The following is a 17,383-nucleotide window of genomic DNA, read 5'->3' on the forward strand; positions in this document are numbered from 1 at the left end:
TTGATCCCTTCTCAACTTCTCTTTAAGATCAAACTCGCTGACCTATCTACTCACTGTTTCCATCAATACATCATGTCAGCAATTTTTCTTCTCATCCATCTCAGATTCTAAAAGAAATGCTTCCACCTTCATTTACTGTGATTCAGTGTCTACCGTACCCCCTTTGTTCTCTTTCTGAGTTAAATGGATGTGATTGGGAAAAAAGAAAATGTTACGATCTCCTGGTGCTGAAGTTGTCACATGCAGCAGAAGACAATACACATTTCACAGTTTAAGAGCTTCAATTGAAATAACTAAGGCTTCATAGAATCATAAGCGTGTAGAATGACAATGATATATAGAAGCAACAAGCTTAAACTAGTAACTACAGTTCACAACAAAACAAAAAGAAACACTGCTATGCTACAATAAACAGAATAGGTTCGGAAAATGTCCCTTTTATCATGGTATTGTGAAAGCTAATGTTCATACCCTTTTGCTTCCTCATGCAGGCCTGATTTCTCATCTTTCATTCAACCTTCGACATCAATCTTTAGATCAGTCAATCTTCACAGAGGCGTAAATCTTCCGAACAAACCAGAAGCATGCATAGAAACCAATAGTTCCAGTCAAGACAAAGAAAGCATACGAAACGATCAACATGTACCCAAAGTAAAGGATGCCTGAAACAAACTTAGTGATCTCCAACTTGGTAAAAAAGTAGAAGGCAGAGTAGAGGAGAAGGTAAAGGGCAGACGAGCCTGCGGTCAGGTATGATCTCCACCACCAGTGGTAATCTTCACTGCACAACTGGAAGTAGCAGAGCACCATCGTTATCTCCGCACAAGTGATTAAAAGGATGACAAAAACGATGAAAAGGAACCCGAATATGTAATAGAACTGGTTCAGCCAAATTGATGTCAAGATAAAGAACAGCTCAATGAAAACAGCTCCAAATGGAAGGATGCCTCCAATAAGTATTGAGAAGACTGGTTTCATATACCATGCCTGTTCTGGTACCTGCCGTGGAATTTTGTTAGTCTTTACAGGGTCTTCAACAGCTGGCTTTTTGAACCCTAAATAACTACCCACAAAGACCAAAGGCACTGAAATTCCAAACCATAAGCAAACCAAAGCAATCATTGTCCCAAAGGGCACGGCTCCAGAAGATTTCTCCCCCCAAATTAGGGCATTTAGCACAAAGAAGACGGCAAACAGAATTCCTGGGAACATAAATGCAGTCTTCAAAGTATTCCTCTTCCACTCTGTACCCTTGAACATCTTGTACAATCGTGCAGAAGAATAACCGGCAAATAAGCCCATGAAAACCCACAACAAAACCATGGCCGTCATAAGACCCCCTCGGTTGGAAGGAGACAGGAAGCCAAGCAAAGCAAATATCATAGTTACAAGTGTCATTCCAAAGATCTGAACCCCTGTACCAACGTAGACACAAAGTAAATTGGAATTGATTGGGGCCCTGAAAACATCTCCATTCACAAGTTTCCATCCAGTTTCTTCTTGAGCCTCATCTTGCGTGTCCAACTGATTATAGTTGGCGATATCTCTGTACAAAGTCCTCATCATGATCATAGCCACCATACCAGATAAAAAGAGGACAATCATCAGAGAGTTTATAATTGAGAACCAGTGGATCTGATCGTCATTCATGAGGAGGTACGTGTCCCAACGAGATGCCCATTTGATTTCACTTTCCTTGAGAGAGCAGAGAGAGTATAAATTTATAAGTTTGTAACACAAAAGAAGAAAGAAAAGCAGTCAATAGTTTTTTTTTTTAATGTACCTTAAAGGAAACATCAAATGTGAATACAATCTCCTTATCTTTGTCAACTTCTTGTGGAACAGTGCTTCCAGGAGGTAAATTTTTTGTTTCTTTATTGCATGTTACCAACTGAGTATTTTGCTCATCCCATTCCTTATATTCATGATTGATACTGTAGACAATAGGCATATAAGAAAACTACAGAATCAAAATACAGTTATCTATTAAAGAATAGAAAGAAAATGAATATGGGAAATGATAATGATTTAAGTATGAACTACATTGAATTACATAATTGTCTCTGTACATAACTTTTGTTTTTCGCCAAATTTACATACTACTATCCAAGGCAACAACTTTCAAATAGGAGAAGAAGACATAAAACCGCAAGAATTGAAGATAAATAGAAGAATGCACGTAACAGACGTGTGTGTGTTGGGGGAGGGGGGAGGCAATAACATAAATGCTTCTAAAGGAGTGAAGTGTAAAGATGAGGAGTGCAAAAATCAATCCCCTACTAGAAGTTTGCCATTTTTTTTTCTTTTACTATCAACAATATTACAGCATTTCTACCTTCCTAACATACAAAACCTATACTCAATGGAGCTCAAGAAAGCATATCTATACTATATTTAAGAGAATAGGTATTCTCAACCATAACTGATTTTTTTGACGTACATACCCTTTTTATATTAAAAAAAATTAGACATCAATTTATTCAGGAAGGAAAATAAAGTCAATTATTCATAAAAGAAAAGGAAAAAGAAAACAGAATAGAAAAATAACAACAAAACATCCCACGTTTTTTTCCATTCTGCCACTGGTTTTAACTCCACACACATAATGTGTGGGGCCCTATTAGTTAAAAGAGAAATGCAACAAACTGACAAGACGGGAGAAAAAAGAAAAAAGATATGGTACCTGTTTGGAGTAACCTCGAACCCAACAATTCGGGCAGAGTCAGTCTCAGGATCTTTGTGATACATAACTCTGAAGCTCAAGTGATTGTTGATAAAATACTTCTCCTCTTTACTCTGTAAAACAAATGACGAGTATAAGACAAGTAAACAGGTACACTTCAACTTTACCAACTGCTCGAACGTATACCCCAGCATAATTTCCCTTGAACCCAACACTGAATCCATGTTCATAAGTTGTGGACGGACTTCCATCCCGCCTTTGTCTGAGGACAGCAACTGGAAGGTTATCCAAAATCCTGCAGTCCAGTTCAGAGGTCAACATGAAACTACCAAGCAACATAAACTGATGATTGGCTTTTCTTTAAAGGAGGTGACCGGGGGGGAGAGATGGAGTCACATAAATCTAGAGCAGACAATTCATATAGGAATAAGAATTCAGAAAATAAACAGAAAAAGGAAATAAATGACTTGAAATCACAAACTTGGCAAATCCTAGCATGGCATCTTTACTTACATTTGTACTCGGTATTTATCATTAATTTTTTCCTTAAAATTTCTTGCAGATTCAGCATCAAGCTTTACTCGACAAGCTACAACACAGGATTGCTCCTCCCTCATTTTGAACTGGGAAAAAAAAATTAACAGAGGTTTTATAAATGAAGTCAAATAAACGAAACTGACATTATGGTTTTATGTATGTACTAACTGGATACCAAAGGTCAAAAGGGTTATAAGTGCTCACAGAATATACAGAATTTTCAATGCGATCACCACGAAGAACCTCCCCCAGATTTTCTGCACTGTTTACAATGTCTTTGGGCTTACAATAATTTAAGTAGTAGTAGTCATATGGGAGTTGTGTCTTTGTAGATGACAATTTGTTCACTTTGATAGAAAGTGGATCTCCCTGTCAAAAAGAAGACATGCACAGAACAAATGTGGATAAGCTCCCAGTACTCAATGAGAAGTAAGAAAACAGAACAAACGATTGAGTTCTAAAGCAATAATGCATTCAATTTAAATGAAGGCTAATAGATGTATCATATATTTAAAATCAAACTTGGCCAATTCAATGTCACGTGAGTTTAGAGACAGGTATAGACATCCTCATGGCCTAAAGTTCTCCAATGAGTTTGAGCAGAAGCTAATTGTGGTAAACATGACTAATGATTGTAAAAGGTAGAAAATCAGATCTTCTGAAAGACAACAAAAATACTAAAGACCAACAACAGATGGATAGCTCGCACTTGATGGATGTTCTGGCATCATTATTAAGAGAAACACAGAAGAAACCATTTAACTTAGCAAACACTCGCACAACATTCACAGAGCTGCTGCAATTTTAGCTACATCATTTGAGGCAAAACATTGTAGAAATATTCACCACGGAACACATAAGCCTCTCATCATCACACTTGTACACAATCGCACCAATATATTTCAGAATAAAACACAATACTTTGAGACAAACGTCTTACAAATCTTTAAAGTAGCTCACTTTTCATCATCTGTTGCCAACTTTGCTTATTCTGATATCTTATAAACCATATTTTCAGATTCAATACTATAAAAACTTGATCACTTCAAAAAGCTTATCACTTTCACTTGTAGGAAACACAAAAAGTGTAGCGATCTATCTAAACTCTAAACCAGCTAACATCAACTGCGCGCTCAAAATTCCAATACAGACCCAAAAAAGCACAAATTCCAATGTCACAGATCCAACAAAAACCCCAACCAGATCAAACCCAAAACCGCAGATCCAACCCAGTATCAGTCCAAACAGAGACAAACCCACAACGATTCAGCACCATTACAACCCCAACCAAGTAAGTAAAGCCTAAAAGGGTCAACGAATTCGAACCCAGAATACAAACCAACAAAACAATTTGGAGGGAGAGAACGTACAGTGTGGAAATCGCGGGGAGCAACGCCGGGGAGATAGAAGCTGTGGGCTGCGGAGGAGATGAGGAGGAGCACGGTGGTTATTAACAAGGACGAACGGCCGGAGATCCGGCGACCCATCTTCGTCGTCTTCTTCTTGTGGTTCGATTTCAGAGATGGAGAGATAGGACTGAGACAAAAGTCGTGTTAGAGATAGAAAAACTTCTTCATTGATCGACAAGGATCGTATTTTCTAGACCTATTGTGTTTGTATATATACCCCATCACTTTTTGCATTTAAAAAAAAAATGAAAAACTTTACCATTTTGGCAATTTTTCATTGTAAGAAAATAAATAAATTCCAATCACAAAATATCCTATTTTACTAATGAAATTCGATTGGTGAGTCTGGATGTCTTCACCCAGAATTATATATTTCATCAATTTTATGTTGAAAGGAATAAAGCATAATATGTTCCAAGATATGGTTATATTTAATAAAGCATAATATGTTCCAAGACCCATAATTTCGTATTTTCAAAACGATTGATTGACTCTTCTTAATGAAGCAAACTCTGATGGGTCACTTCCTCCACTTTAGAAGTAATGGCCATTTTTAATGGAAACTTTAGGAAATTTGTTTTAATATAAAGTTTAGGACAAAGTTTGCATCACTGCCCAACCTGTCTCCGGATAGACAATCAGAGTCGAGAGTTTCCAAGATCATATAATAAAACTGTCTCTTATTAATATTAAAGATGCTAATTCTCCTCCAAATGAAACCAGTTACAGTTATAGGAACATTACAACTAAGTACCCAACTAAAACCCACTTTTTCCTACTGTTTCTTGACTTCTCCAAATGGGACTACTAGTCTCACTAGGGACTGGATAATTATAGATTAAAGAGAGTTGAATTAATTGCACACTATCTAGTGAATGAAGGAGAGACACATCAAGCAGGGCATGTCAACACATGAGATTTGAACTTGTCAAGCTCGGCCAGCACCTCTTCCTCAGGCCTGTAAATCAAATCAATCATTCGCCATATCTGCATAATCAAAATTAGTCATTCATTAAAACCGGTCGTTGTATTATATGAGAGCAGAAATATTAGTGGATTTCTAGTTTCAAATTGCTGGATGAAGCATCCCAACAAAACAAAGATAATGCATTTGTAACTCATTCTGGTTTTTCCCAGAGGAAAAAAATCAGCCTCTTCATCCAGAAAGATGACTTTTATTATTATTCTATTTCTTTTTTTGCTCTTTGACAAAATCATCTATGCTGAATGAAATAGATGGATTCTACTTAAAATTATACGCATCACTTTAACACTACACAAACTTGGGGAAAATGAACATACATGCCAAACTTGCTAGAAAAAAAATTATTACCTGGAGTGTACCGCCTCCTCCAGTACTTCCACAATCATCAGAAACACTTACTACTGTCCAGGGATCAGATGTATTCCAATGAAAATCAACAACCTTGTCCCTGACATGCACAAGCCACAGTATATACAGTAAATAAATATAAAGCAAACAAAGAAAGTAGCAATTAGGATAATTGTGGCATATGATAATCTATCAAGAGATGTCCTCCCAATCTTAAAAGGCCTCACACAAATAAAGTAAAACAGGTAAACAATGGCACAAAGTAGCAAGTAAAGGCCAATTGTAGCATCTGGTAATCTATGAAGATTCACCCTCCCAATGTTAATAAGTTCCTCGTACGAATTAAGTAAAACAGGTAGACACTGGTACACGCACAAGCATGGTAGGAGCTTCTTTTATATATATATGAAAGAAGAACAAACAAAAAGAACAAACAAAACCTGCCTACCTATGACCAGCATGTCGGAAAAACAATCCTGCAGGAGGAGCATTTGGCAGCTTTGATCCAACAGATTCTTGCTTCTTACCAATCTGAAAGGTAGACAAAACTATTTATACCTAGAACAAATGAAAGTTACAAATAAAAAACAAATCAACAATAGGACATCTATGATTCTATTATTTGTATGCTAAAGAATTGACTTCACAATACAAAGCAAGAACACAGAACCAGATACATTGCTCTTATCTTATTTTTATTCACCAGATGTTTACGGTTCCTGATTTTCTGTCATTAGGTTTGAGGTCTTTATTCACAATAACAAAATGCATGGCTTCACACCTTTTCATGATCCCAGATGTTCAATAGGCCATCCTCAGCAGAACTTCCAAAGACAGAGGACTTGTCAGGAGACCACTGCAAAACCAAAAGCACAGAAATATGAATATCATGAGGAATGTAATAGAAAGAAACAAGCAGGAAATAGATAACTGAACTAAGCAAAGCAAAAATTTCATGCACCTGAACACAGAGAACAGCTTCGTTGTGGCCCTCAAACTTATGAATGGGTGATCCAACTCCTCCAGAAGTGAGATTCCGGCGGTCAAACATACGAACAGTCTTATCCGCAGACCTAAAATGAAATATGTTAAACCTAACAGCACAACTTTCCATGTTGATGACAATATTTTTATTTAGATGAACAGACATAGAATATCAAACCAGCAACAAAGATCATGATCAAGACATCAATATATATAAACTTGCAAGTAAATTACTAAAGAGGCAAATACCCTGTAAGAATGAGATTGACATCATGAGGATTCCAATCTACACAATGAAGGTCAGCATCATGAGCTTTCTCAACCTGTTCAAATACATAAATGAATAGACACATGATTCAAATTTACCATGAACTGAAGAGTTACAGCTGGCATGAGATAGTTTTGGAAGGGCAATTAGTGATATTAGTGTATGAGTGCATGAGAGAGTTGACATTCAATTTTGATAATGCCAGTCATATCGTGGATCTAGTGTGGAGACAAATCCACCAGGCTAGCAAGGACAGTCACAACTGGTGTGTGTGTGTGTGAGAGAAAAACTTAAAGCAATCCAGAATTTGTGCAAGATAGATTTCACAATGGATTAATGGAGGAGAAAGGCAAACTATGGACGTTGAAGGAAAGAAGGAAAACCTTGACAACTGGACTATTGCCAGATCTAGCATCCCATAGTATGAGGCAAGAATCGTCGCCTACACTGCAGAACTCCTGCGCACTACAACACATGAATAACAAAAAATGGAAGAAAATATTAGAAAATTGAGGGAATACTAAACTACTGTATATTTTAAGAAGAGGAGACTTGGAAGATTTCAGAGGAAAAAAAAATTATGGATTAAGTTCCAAGCTCTTGTAATAGTTACAGCTGTCGGTACATGAAAGGAAATAACTTATGGACTGGCAACAAAACAAGCTGGAGCACCATTAATTACACCTGACTCTTAATCGACACCTACCTAGATGGGCAGAACTGTACATCTTCAACAGTATCCTCATGCCCTTGATAGATACCTCGTGGCTCAACAGAAGGGCTGTCTGTGGGTTTGTCATTACTCCCACCAACCTTAGAGGCATGTTTAGCATTTGAACCACCAGATCCTGGAGACCTTGCAGACCCAGGATCTGATGCCAAAGACGAGATATGATCTTGAATACTCCACAAAATCACTGATTTGTCCTTCCCTGCCGCAAAAATATCCCATTCAGAAATATAAAGAAAGTAGGAATGCAGTTTGTGCAGGTTGTAGTTCATTCGTATAGGTCAAAAGCATGAGGAAATAACAAGAAATTTAAATCAAAGGAACCAGTAATAATCTATGCAAACCCATTGATATAGGCTTCAGTTGAATACACTCTTTACATATTATTTCATTGGTATAAATAATTAAAGCAAAACTGATATATAAAACACTGAACAAGAAACTTTCCGACCTCCAGAGAGTACAAAGGGTTCCGAGGGGCACATAGCAAGTGCAAATTCAGCATTATCTTGATGTCCAGTCAATAGCTGCAAGATAATGTAGTTTGATTCAGTAAGCACTTATAGTGAGAAAGAGAGAACGACAAATAAAGCTATTGGAATGTAGACATTCTCCGTTATGTATACGGTGATGATGATGATGGTGATATCAATAATCTATCAATATCCAAACACTTACGAAGCTCATTAGTTGGTGAAGACTTAAAGTTTAACAATTGGAAATTTAAACAGGCAATCTTGCCCCAAGTGAAAGTAAAACAATAGCTTACAAAAAGGGATGTAAGAATACACCAAATGTGCAATCTATAATAATTAATTTGCAGTAAAATAGTGCAAGCTTGAGAATAGTTTTCTGGTAAATAGTGCAGACCAGATCTGGGCGAGAATTTGTAGCTCCCAGGACAGCATGACGATTAGGTTGAGCCTCAATGTCCCAAATGAGAACCTGTTTACAAGCTTAAAAGCTTTATCTCTATGAAATTCATTCAAAATAAAATACTTAGCCAAAACACCCTTAAATACTTGATATCCTCCATTCAAAAGGATATAACATAATAAAGAATGCTTACATCAGGACTGTCAGTGTGTGTGGCCACAATCTTACTATTCTGTGGGAGTTCCCTGATTCTGTTCACCTGCAAAATATAATCATAGATTTAGAATCCAAGCCCTTTATAGACGTAAAATTAGAAGAATTGTTTTGGAGATTGGCTCACACCAATTCGGTTTTGGAGGCAGGTGGGTAATAATTGGGTGTTAGCAGACAGTTTAACTAAGTCGACGATTTAAGAAGTTGATGATGAGTTTGTAAGTATGTATTCATATATCATAACACATACCCAATTTGATTCATATTATCTTAGGCAAATTTGCAAGTAGGCATTCATAAATCATAACACATAACTAATTTGTTATTGTTTAGATTTAATGCAAAATTTATCATGAATGAATAATGATATGGATAATCATGCATAGACTAAAATTAGGGAATATCATTAACTTATATTTATTTCCATCGATGAATCAAATGCACAAGGCTAACCACCAAAATTGGATTTTCTATAGTTGAACTTATTTATTATTTAGAATGATCTCCTACACATCAATCAATGAGTCTCTGCAACAGGTTGAAACTTTGGCAATGTTTACCATATTTTCCATTACCAATATTACAGAATTGGTCTAAAATTTCAAATTTTAAGGTTATCAGCAATTGCATAAAGAGAAAAGTAAAATAAGTACAATTTTTTAGTGCAAGCAATCTCCTGCAGACTTATCAACAAGAAAAGACTATAAACAAAGTTACTTTTGATGTATTGCATACCTCTCCAGGATGTATTATAGTTTTATACTTCTTTACAAAAGGAGAGCGTGCTTCTTCATTGAACTGCAAAGATCAAGCAAAATAGGCAGTCAACAAATGAGTAAAATTCACAGGGTATAAGTTCAGGTCAATAACCAAAAAGGCATCAGTGAAAAGAAACATATTGATTATCATAATGATATTACCTGTGATATGTGCTCTGCAGCTGCAACCCTAGGTTTGACAACTTCACAGTTTGCAATGACAAGGGTATTTGGAACACTTCCATCGGTCTGACAAAAGTACAGGGGGAAGCAAAAACCAAGGGGATTTAAACAATCACAGCAAAAATATAAAAGAGGATGATACAATAATACAAACAAAACAAGACAGCGGCATGACATATGTGTAATGTGCTAACAAGTACTGAAAATCAGCCTTTATGAAAAAGAATGATACATTGAATGATTGAATATATATGATATGAACCGAGTTAGTTCCGGAACACTGATTTTCACAATCAGATGCATCAGGCTGACAGTTACCAAATCAGTTGACACTACGTCACTAACCGCCATCCAAAATCTAACAACTCAATAAGCAAGGTACAAACATGGCAAATCGTGAAACAAAATTCCAAAAAAAATGTAAAAATTCCCCCTTCCGATCAAATAACAAAACAGAGTTTAGATGCTGAAAGAGGAAACCAACATTACCTGTTCGGAAAGATAAAGACGCTGACGGTTCTTGTAAGTAGCTTGGTCTAGCTGCGGTCCCCATCTACGAAAACAAAAACACTAATGGATCAGCTTCCACATGGTCAAAAGTTCAAACAAAGATGAAGCACCTCAACATCAAACTCATGACATTGACAGATGAAGCACCTCAACATCAAACTAAGCTAATCCACTTCAACAAAGCTATCTCCTTTTTGCAACATTACGGCAAAACGCACACATATTCCACACAATCGAATCACCAACAAAACCCTTTCTCCCCAAGATTTGATTTTTATTTTACCTAACCCGCATTTCCCCAAATTCAAACCAAAAAGGAAGTAATTAATGCTGAGGAGTTGAAATTGCGCAAAATCATAACACAAAACCGAAAAGATTTTTCAGAAATTTCATTACAGAACAAAAACCCTAAGGCTTAGAGAGAGAGAGAGAGAGAAGTCGAGACCTGCAAGAGAGAGAAGGCCAGACGAGATTGTGGTTGGCGAGCCAGTCGTAGAGCACAGGCACCAGCGACTTCCACTGCGTGTAACGGTCGTTCACCGACGGCTCCGTAACTTTGCCTTTCATCTTCTTCTTCTTCTTCACTCTTGCTCTCTCTATCTCCGTGGGCTCTGAAAATCACAGGGGGCTGTGTCGTCCTCTTTGTTTTCCCGCCTCTCCTCTCCTGTGTATTGTATTGTGGGTCAGAGTGACTGAGGCTCTGTCTCTATCCTCTCGATTGTGTACCGACCCAGTTTGGGTTTGTAGCTTTGCTATTTGTTTTATTATATGTCCGGTTTTACAGTTTTACCCTCGGCTACATCATCAAACTTTATTTTTGAGGCCGTGAACATTTACCAATTTTTAGCTTAAAAATTGTCAACTCCTCCACTAAGAGTTTTTTAACCTCATTTACTCAATCTAACATTTATGGACAGTTTTGCCCTTATTTTAATTAATAAATTACATCTCTCTCTCAGACTCTCTCTCTCTCTCTCTCCGATCTCTTTTCTCTCTCCTCCCCCTAACTGATTTCTCTCTCTCTCTCTCTATCTGGGTTTGGGTTCGATTTGTCGGGCCTCCACCATCAAGCCACTGCGCCCACCACTCCACCGTCAATGTCGGGCCTCCACCGCCTCCTCTCTGTCCCCGCTGTCGGACCACCAGAGGAGGACGCCATCCAACTCCACAATCCCAAACCCATGCAGCCTGGATCCAGATCGTGAATCCAGACCCGAGAGGAAGACTACGGTGGCTTCGCCGCCTTGACCCAACGCAAAACCATGGGTCTGCCCAACGACCAACATGGTGGTTCCCAGCAGCCGAGATAGGAATACGAAGCTCAACGAGTAACTCCCTCTCTTCCTCGGCGTACAAATCTCCGAGCCAAATAGAAGACGAGTCGTGCACCATGGGCCGTCCATTGCAGGAATAAATGGCGTCCTCAGCCTGCTCCTGGCAGTAGCCGGCGTTCTGCCCGAACCCGAAACCATGAACCGGAATCTCAATGTGGGCGAACGAGTGGATGACACGTCGTTTGAGCCTGATGTTGATTGGTTGAACCGGAGTTGTTGACCCTCTCGTCCAGAGTTGTTGATTGGCTTGGTGTTGGGCTGATGTCATGAAGCCGCCATTACTGACTCCTAAAAATCACATTACTGGGGGGGCAATAATATGTCTATTGTCCCCCAATAGACCAACATAGTACAATACATTTCCACTCTATAAACACAAATAAACGTATCAGCTATCAAAAATATAATTCCCACAAATAATAACATAGGGTCAATAGATTATTGGGGGGAAATAATCTGTCTATTGCCCCCCAGTATACCAACCAACAGCCCTCCATTTTACCTCTATTCACACACTACTACTATTTAATAAACAGAAATTTTTTTAGGAGGCAATAATATGGTTACTGAGTATTATTAGGGGGCAATAAATTCAGACGCCAGAATCCCGACACCAGTCCTGTAGCCGGATGCCCGTCACCGGTCACGTGTCGGCGGCCGGCCACTGGACACCGGAGTCGGGCAAGGTGGAGGATGACTTCTCCCTCTAAGTGAGAAAGAATGAGAGGGCAAAAAAGTCTCAAAAATAAATAATAAAAAATTAATTGGGTATTAGGGAAATAATCCCTTAGAGTGTTTTGGGTAAATGAGGTTAAAAAACTGTTAGTGGAGTAAGTGGGTAATTTTTAAGCTGAAATTGGGTAAATGGACATTTTCCCTTTATTTTTTTCATTTTTTTAATATCAAGGATATGCTCCAAATTCTGCACTCGCTTGAAGCTGGTGGTACACCAAAAAGGAAATGAGGCAAATCTCAGTTACACAGGTCCCTCCAACTTGTGCAGCACGTCAGTCAAGGCTCACAAAGCTAGTGGGAGATTCAATCGACTGATGTGTTTGGCTCCAATTTTGTTGCAGCTGGTCAACAGTCTCTTTTCTTGCGCGGGCGTGCCAGCACCGTTCGGGTGCGGTCGTCGGGGGTGTCCCTTGACTTGACTTCTTCTGAGCGATTGTAGACGAGGAGAGCACCAACCTCGTCGCAGGATTCTTTGTGCCTTGTGGTAAGGAATTTGCTGTAGTTTCTTCTTGTTCACACAATCGATACTCAATATTGTAGATTGAGCAGAGCGAAATCACCGGGAAGTGTTGAGATCTTGCTAAAGCGTGACTTTAGCTTGGCTGGGTTGCTAGGGCGTTACCCTTGCTTGGCTGGTTCTGTAACCGTTGTGGTCGCGGCACTACCGTCGGTTCCCGATAAGACTAGGACCGAAGTACGTTGACAGAGGGTTTGGTAGCACTGAAAGTCGGCTTCTGAGAAGACTAGGACTAGGAGTGTGATCACCGGTAAGAGAAAGAGAATGAGAGGAGTTGTTGTTAGAGAGGTTTGCTCTAGAGAGAACTTAGATCATCTTAGAGATGTTGTTGTTGAATGTGAATGTGTGTTTTAGAATGAGAGGAGAATGTGTTTATATAGGGAAGAAAAAGAAGAGTGAAATGATGAGTGGAAGAAAAATAATGAAAGTGGAGTATGAAAGTGATTTGTAAAATATGGAAAAGATAGAGAAATGATGAAATGAAAGCAAAGCATGAAGGTACAGAAACATGGAAGTGATGATGATCTATTAAAGAGATTGTAGTAGAAAAATATATCCAAGGAAAAAAAGAAAAGCATCTAGCTTTCTTCATGTGGGTAGGAAACATGAACATGTGAATATTGAGCTGGTTTTAGGTCATTTTCTTCCCCTTTATTCCTTCAATTATTTCTCTAACAAGACTTCAGAATGAGCCTTCGACTTTTTCATAAAAAATGTTCCACTATGAGTGTAGATCATCCTGACAAATTTTCAGAGCTTTATTCCATGTGGTTGGGCCGAAAATGCTGCTGGACCTCTTACAGGTCCAGTTTTCCAGTTTTGCTTCTGTAGAAAATTGGACTAATTGTTTAAAGGCCTTCCACTCAAAAATAGCTCTGGCACTCTTCATAAGAAATGATCCTTGGGATATCTAGAATTAATCTGGAAAGTTTTAGCTTATTTAGATTTCATTTGGTTAGTCTTCTGCCCCTCCTTCCTTGTTTAGCTCGGTTTCTCCTAGCCGAAGTAGGAAAATGTGCTAAAGTTGACTTTTCATGCTTCCATAGTAGGCTTTATTTAGCCTCTAAATATATATTTCAAGCTTGTCGACAATATATAGCTTGAGCCACTGACATTGGCTCAATTTCTCCAACACATGCCTTGTCAGGCCAAAATGCTCATTTTGGGTCCAAACATTGCCCCCCAAACCTCGAAGTCAAAGGTCTTCGTCTTGACTGAAGAGGTCTTGAATCAGCACTACTCTTATAATGTTGTTGCTCCAAAGCCACTTGTATTGGCTTGAATTTTTCCATATAGGCCTCTAAATAGGCCATAAAGCCACAATCTGAATTGCCTTTGCCATGAATGAGGATCAGAACTTTAGCGTGCCTCCCATGCGAAGGAGACTGCTTTTGATTGCGAATGAGGATCCTTCTTTTCCTTAGTGGTAACTTTGCCCAAGTATCTGCCTTGTTCGCTGGCTCTCTATTGAGAATGCGATTGTTGCAGAAGAAGCCCAACTCGATGAACCTTTGGCTACTTCTGAAGAAATGGGCCACAACCTGGCCCGTATCAGAGATCGGGCCACTTAGGCCGAAGCTGGTGCCATTACAGCGAAACGCCACGTGGAGGAACTTTGTTTGAAATTGAGCTTTGCGGGCAAATCTTTGTAGGCCCCCTCATAAATCGGTCGGTCTTCTCACATGCCAATAATCCCTTCTTTTAATAGCTAACTCCTCAAAAACAGCTCCTCACATGCTACTAGTCCCTTTTTTTCCCGAGATTTGGAATCACTAATCTCGATTTACTGACATTGGTTTGACTCTTTAACCATCCGTCTAAGGGTGGAGATTTGCCTGAAGTCCCTATAAATATTTGTATTTTGGGCAGGGAATACTCACAACAAATCTTCTGAAACATTTAAGAAATGGCCTTTCAGTGCTTACTTCTCTTTCTCCTTCTTCACAAATCTTCCCCTCATGAAATGACCTTTAGCCTCTAAATTTTTAGGCTTTATGGCGTAATCTTAAGCCTGGATTAGGCCTTATGGCGTAATCTTAGGCAACCCCTTGTTTCGACCTTCTGAAATTCTGCAACAACAATGCCAGGCTTCAGATTGGTTTAGAAACGCGAGGGGGCTCCGAGTGTGGGATCCACGATCATGCGAGTCATCTTCATCATAATCCTTACACGCGGAGAAAATCGGGGAAGGGGGGAAAGCCACTTTGAGGCCAAAGACCCTTCTTTCTGGAGTCGGACCATACTAAGTCCTCCAGATGAGAAGGGCTTTGGTGGACGCCTTCTACTCATGCTCTTTCTTCCAAACATCGACAAAATCTTGGAGGGAGTGTGTGGATTCGCTGAAGAAATAGGTGTGGGCCAACTCCTAGCCGTTCCCACACTTCACGCTAAGCGAATGGTGTCTGTCAAGGGATAAGAGGGCGCAGAGACTCAAGCCGATATTCGGTTTCTTCACTCTCTGCCCCTCATTGAGATAATGGCGCGGCTCAACCCGACGTTGGATTCCATAGCTGCTTCCACTTGAGAAAACATTCAGAAGATATCCGAAGATCCGTGTTTTGTATTCTAGCCACTTTTGGCTTTGTAATGAATGTACTGCTTTTGGCCGCACAGCCACCTTATGAATACAATAATATTTTCTTATCCTGATATTCCAATATCCGTGAGAAGCCAATAATTGTTTCTCGCAAAGCCTCAAATATAAGCCCCCATAGTTGTATATTGAAAATAATATGAACTTTTAAAATATGTTCTGCGTGCCAACATTGTTCGGGTGCGGTCGTCGGGGGTGTCCCTTGACCTGACTTCTTCTGAGCGATTGTAGACGAGGAGAGCACCAACCTCGTCGCAGGATTCTTTGTGCCTTGTGGTAAGGACTTTGCTGTAGTTTCTTCTTGTTCACACAATCGATACTCAATATTGTAGATTGAGCAGAGCGAAATCACTGGAAAGTGTTGAGATCTTGCTAAAGCGTGACTTTAGCTTGGTTGGGTTGCTAGGGCGTTACCCTTGCTTGGCTGGTTCTATAACCGTTGTGGTCGCTGCACTACCGTCGGCTCCCGAGGAGACTAGGACCGAAGTACGTTGACAGAGGGTTTGGTAGCACTGAAAGTCGGCTTCTGAGAAGACTAGGACTAGGAGTGTGATCACCGGTAAGAGAAAGAGAATGAGAGGAGTTGCTGTTAGAGAGGTTTGCTCTAGAGAGAACTTAGATCATCTTAGAGATGTTGTTGTTGAATGTGAATGTGTGTTTTAGAATGAGAGGAGAATGTGTTTATATAGGGAAGAAAAAGAAGAGTGAAATGATGAGTGGAAGAAAAATAATGAAAGTGGAGTATGAAAGTGATTTGTAAAATATGGAAAAGATAGAGAAATGATGAAATGAAAGCAAAGCATGAAGGTGCAGAAACATGGAAGTGATGATGATTTATTAAAGAGATTGTAGTAGAAAAATATATCCAAGGAAAAAAAGAAAAGCATCTAGCTTTCTTCATGTGGGTAAGAAACATGAACATGTGAATATTGAGCTGGTTTTAGGTCATTTTCTTCCCCTTTATTCCTTTAATTATTTCTCCAACAAGACTTCAGAATGAGCCTTCGACTTCTTCATAAAAAATATTCCACTATGAGTGTAGATTATCCTGGCAAATTTTCAGAGCTTTAATCCATGTGGTTGGGCCAAAAATGCTGCTGGACCTCTTACAGGTCCAGTTTTCCAGTTTTGCTTCTGTAGAAAATTGGACTAATTGTTTAAAGGTCTTCCACTCAAAACTAGCTCTGGCACTATTCATAAGAAATGATCCTTGAGATATCTAGTATTTATCTGGAAAGTTTTAGCTCATTTAGATTTCATTTGGTTAGTCTTCCGCCCCTCCTTCCTTGTTTAGCTTGGTTTCTCCTAGCCGAAATAGGAAAATGTGCTAAAGTTGACTTTTCATGCTTCCATAGTAGGCTTTATTTAGCCTCTAAATATATATTTCGCGCTTGTCGACAATATATAGCTTGAGTCACTGACATTGGCTCAATTTCTCCAACACATGCCTTGTCAGGCCAAAATGCTCATTTTGGGTCCAAATATGATGTATGATTTTTACAGCTCATCTCAACGATCGTCCAGTCAACTAGACTCTATCAGCACCAAGAGGGCTGAGTATTTTTGGTGTTGATGAGAATCGAACTTGGTAGGCCACAATTGCAGCCAAACCAAGTTACCAACCCACAATTGCATCAGAATCATGAGCGCCTTAATATAGTGTTTTTTTTTTAAGAGAGAATTTTTATACAAATAAAGAGTGATACAATCGTCAAGTAGG

General features: G+C 39.0%; 2 protein-coding genes across 2 annotated transcripts; both read right to left on the minus strand.

Annotated features, from left to right (window-relative positions):
* Nucleotides 1-270: 270 nt before the first annotated feature.
* On the minus strand, nt 271-4,819 carry LOC112186260 (transmembrane 9 superfamily member 7). The gene is made up of 7 exons (XM_024324615.2): nt 4,591-4,819; nt 3,425-3,589; nt 3,197-3,306; nt 2,870-2,978; nt 2,684-2,796; nt 1,784-1,934; nt 271-1,695 (listed from the first exon to the last, which is right to left on the minus strand). Exons 1-7 carry the CDS (start codon nt 4,705-4,707, stop codon nt 538-540), a joined length of 1,923 nt encoding a protein of 640 aa, XP_024180383.1. The 5' UTR covers nt 4,708-4,819; the 3' UTR covers nt 271-537.
* A 473-nt stretch (nt 4,820-5,292) lies between these two features.
* LOC112186261 (WD-40 repeat-containing protein MSI4) lies at nt 5,293-11,219 on the minus strand. Its single transcript, XM_024324616.2, has 15 exons — nt 10,930-11,219; nt 10,464-10,527; nt 9,954-10,040; nt 9,769-9,831; nt 9,014-9,079; nt 8,815-8,889; nt 8,396-8,471; nt 7,921-8,146; nt 7,598-7,679; nt 7,196-7,269; nt 6,924-7,035; nt 6,744-6,818; nt 6,411-6,493; nt 5,963-6,062; nt 5,293-5,616 (listed from the first exon to the last, which is right to left on the minus strand). Exons 1-15 carry the CDS (start codon nt 11,049-11,051, stop codon nt 5,521-5,523), a joined length of 1,401 nt encoding a protein of 466 aa, XP_024180384.1. The 5' UTR covers nt 11,052-11,219; the 3' UTR covers nt 5,293-5,520.
* Between the last annotated feature and the right edge of the window lie 6,164 nt (nt 11,220-17,383).

The sequence above is a fragment of the Rosa chinensis genome, chromosome 2 (genome assembly GCF_002994745.2).
Source record: "Rosa chinensis cultivar Old Blush chromosome 2, RchiOBHm-V2, whole genome shotgun sequence".
In the NCBI taxonomy this organism is placed as follows: Eukaryota; Viridiplantae; Streptophyta; class Magnoliopsida; order Rosales; family Rosaceae; genus Rosa; species Rosa chinensis.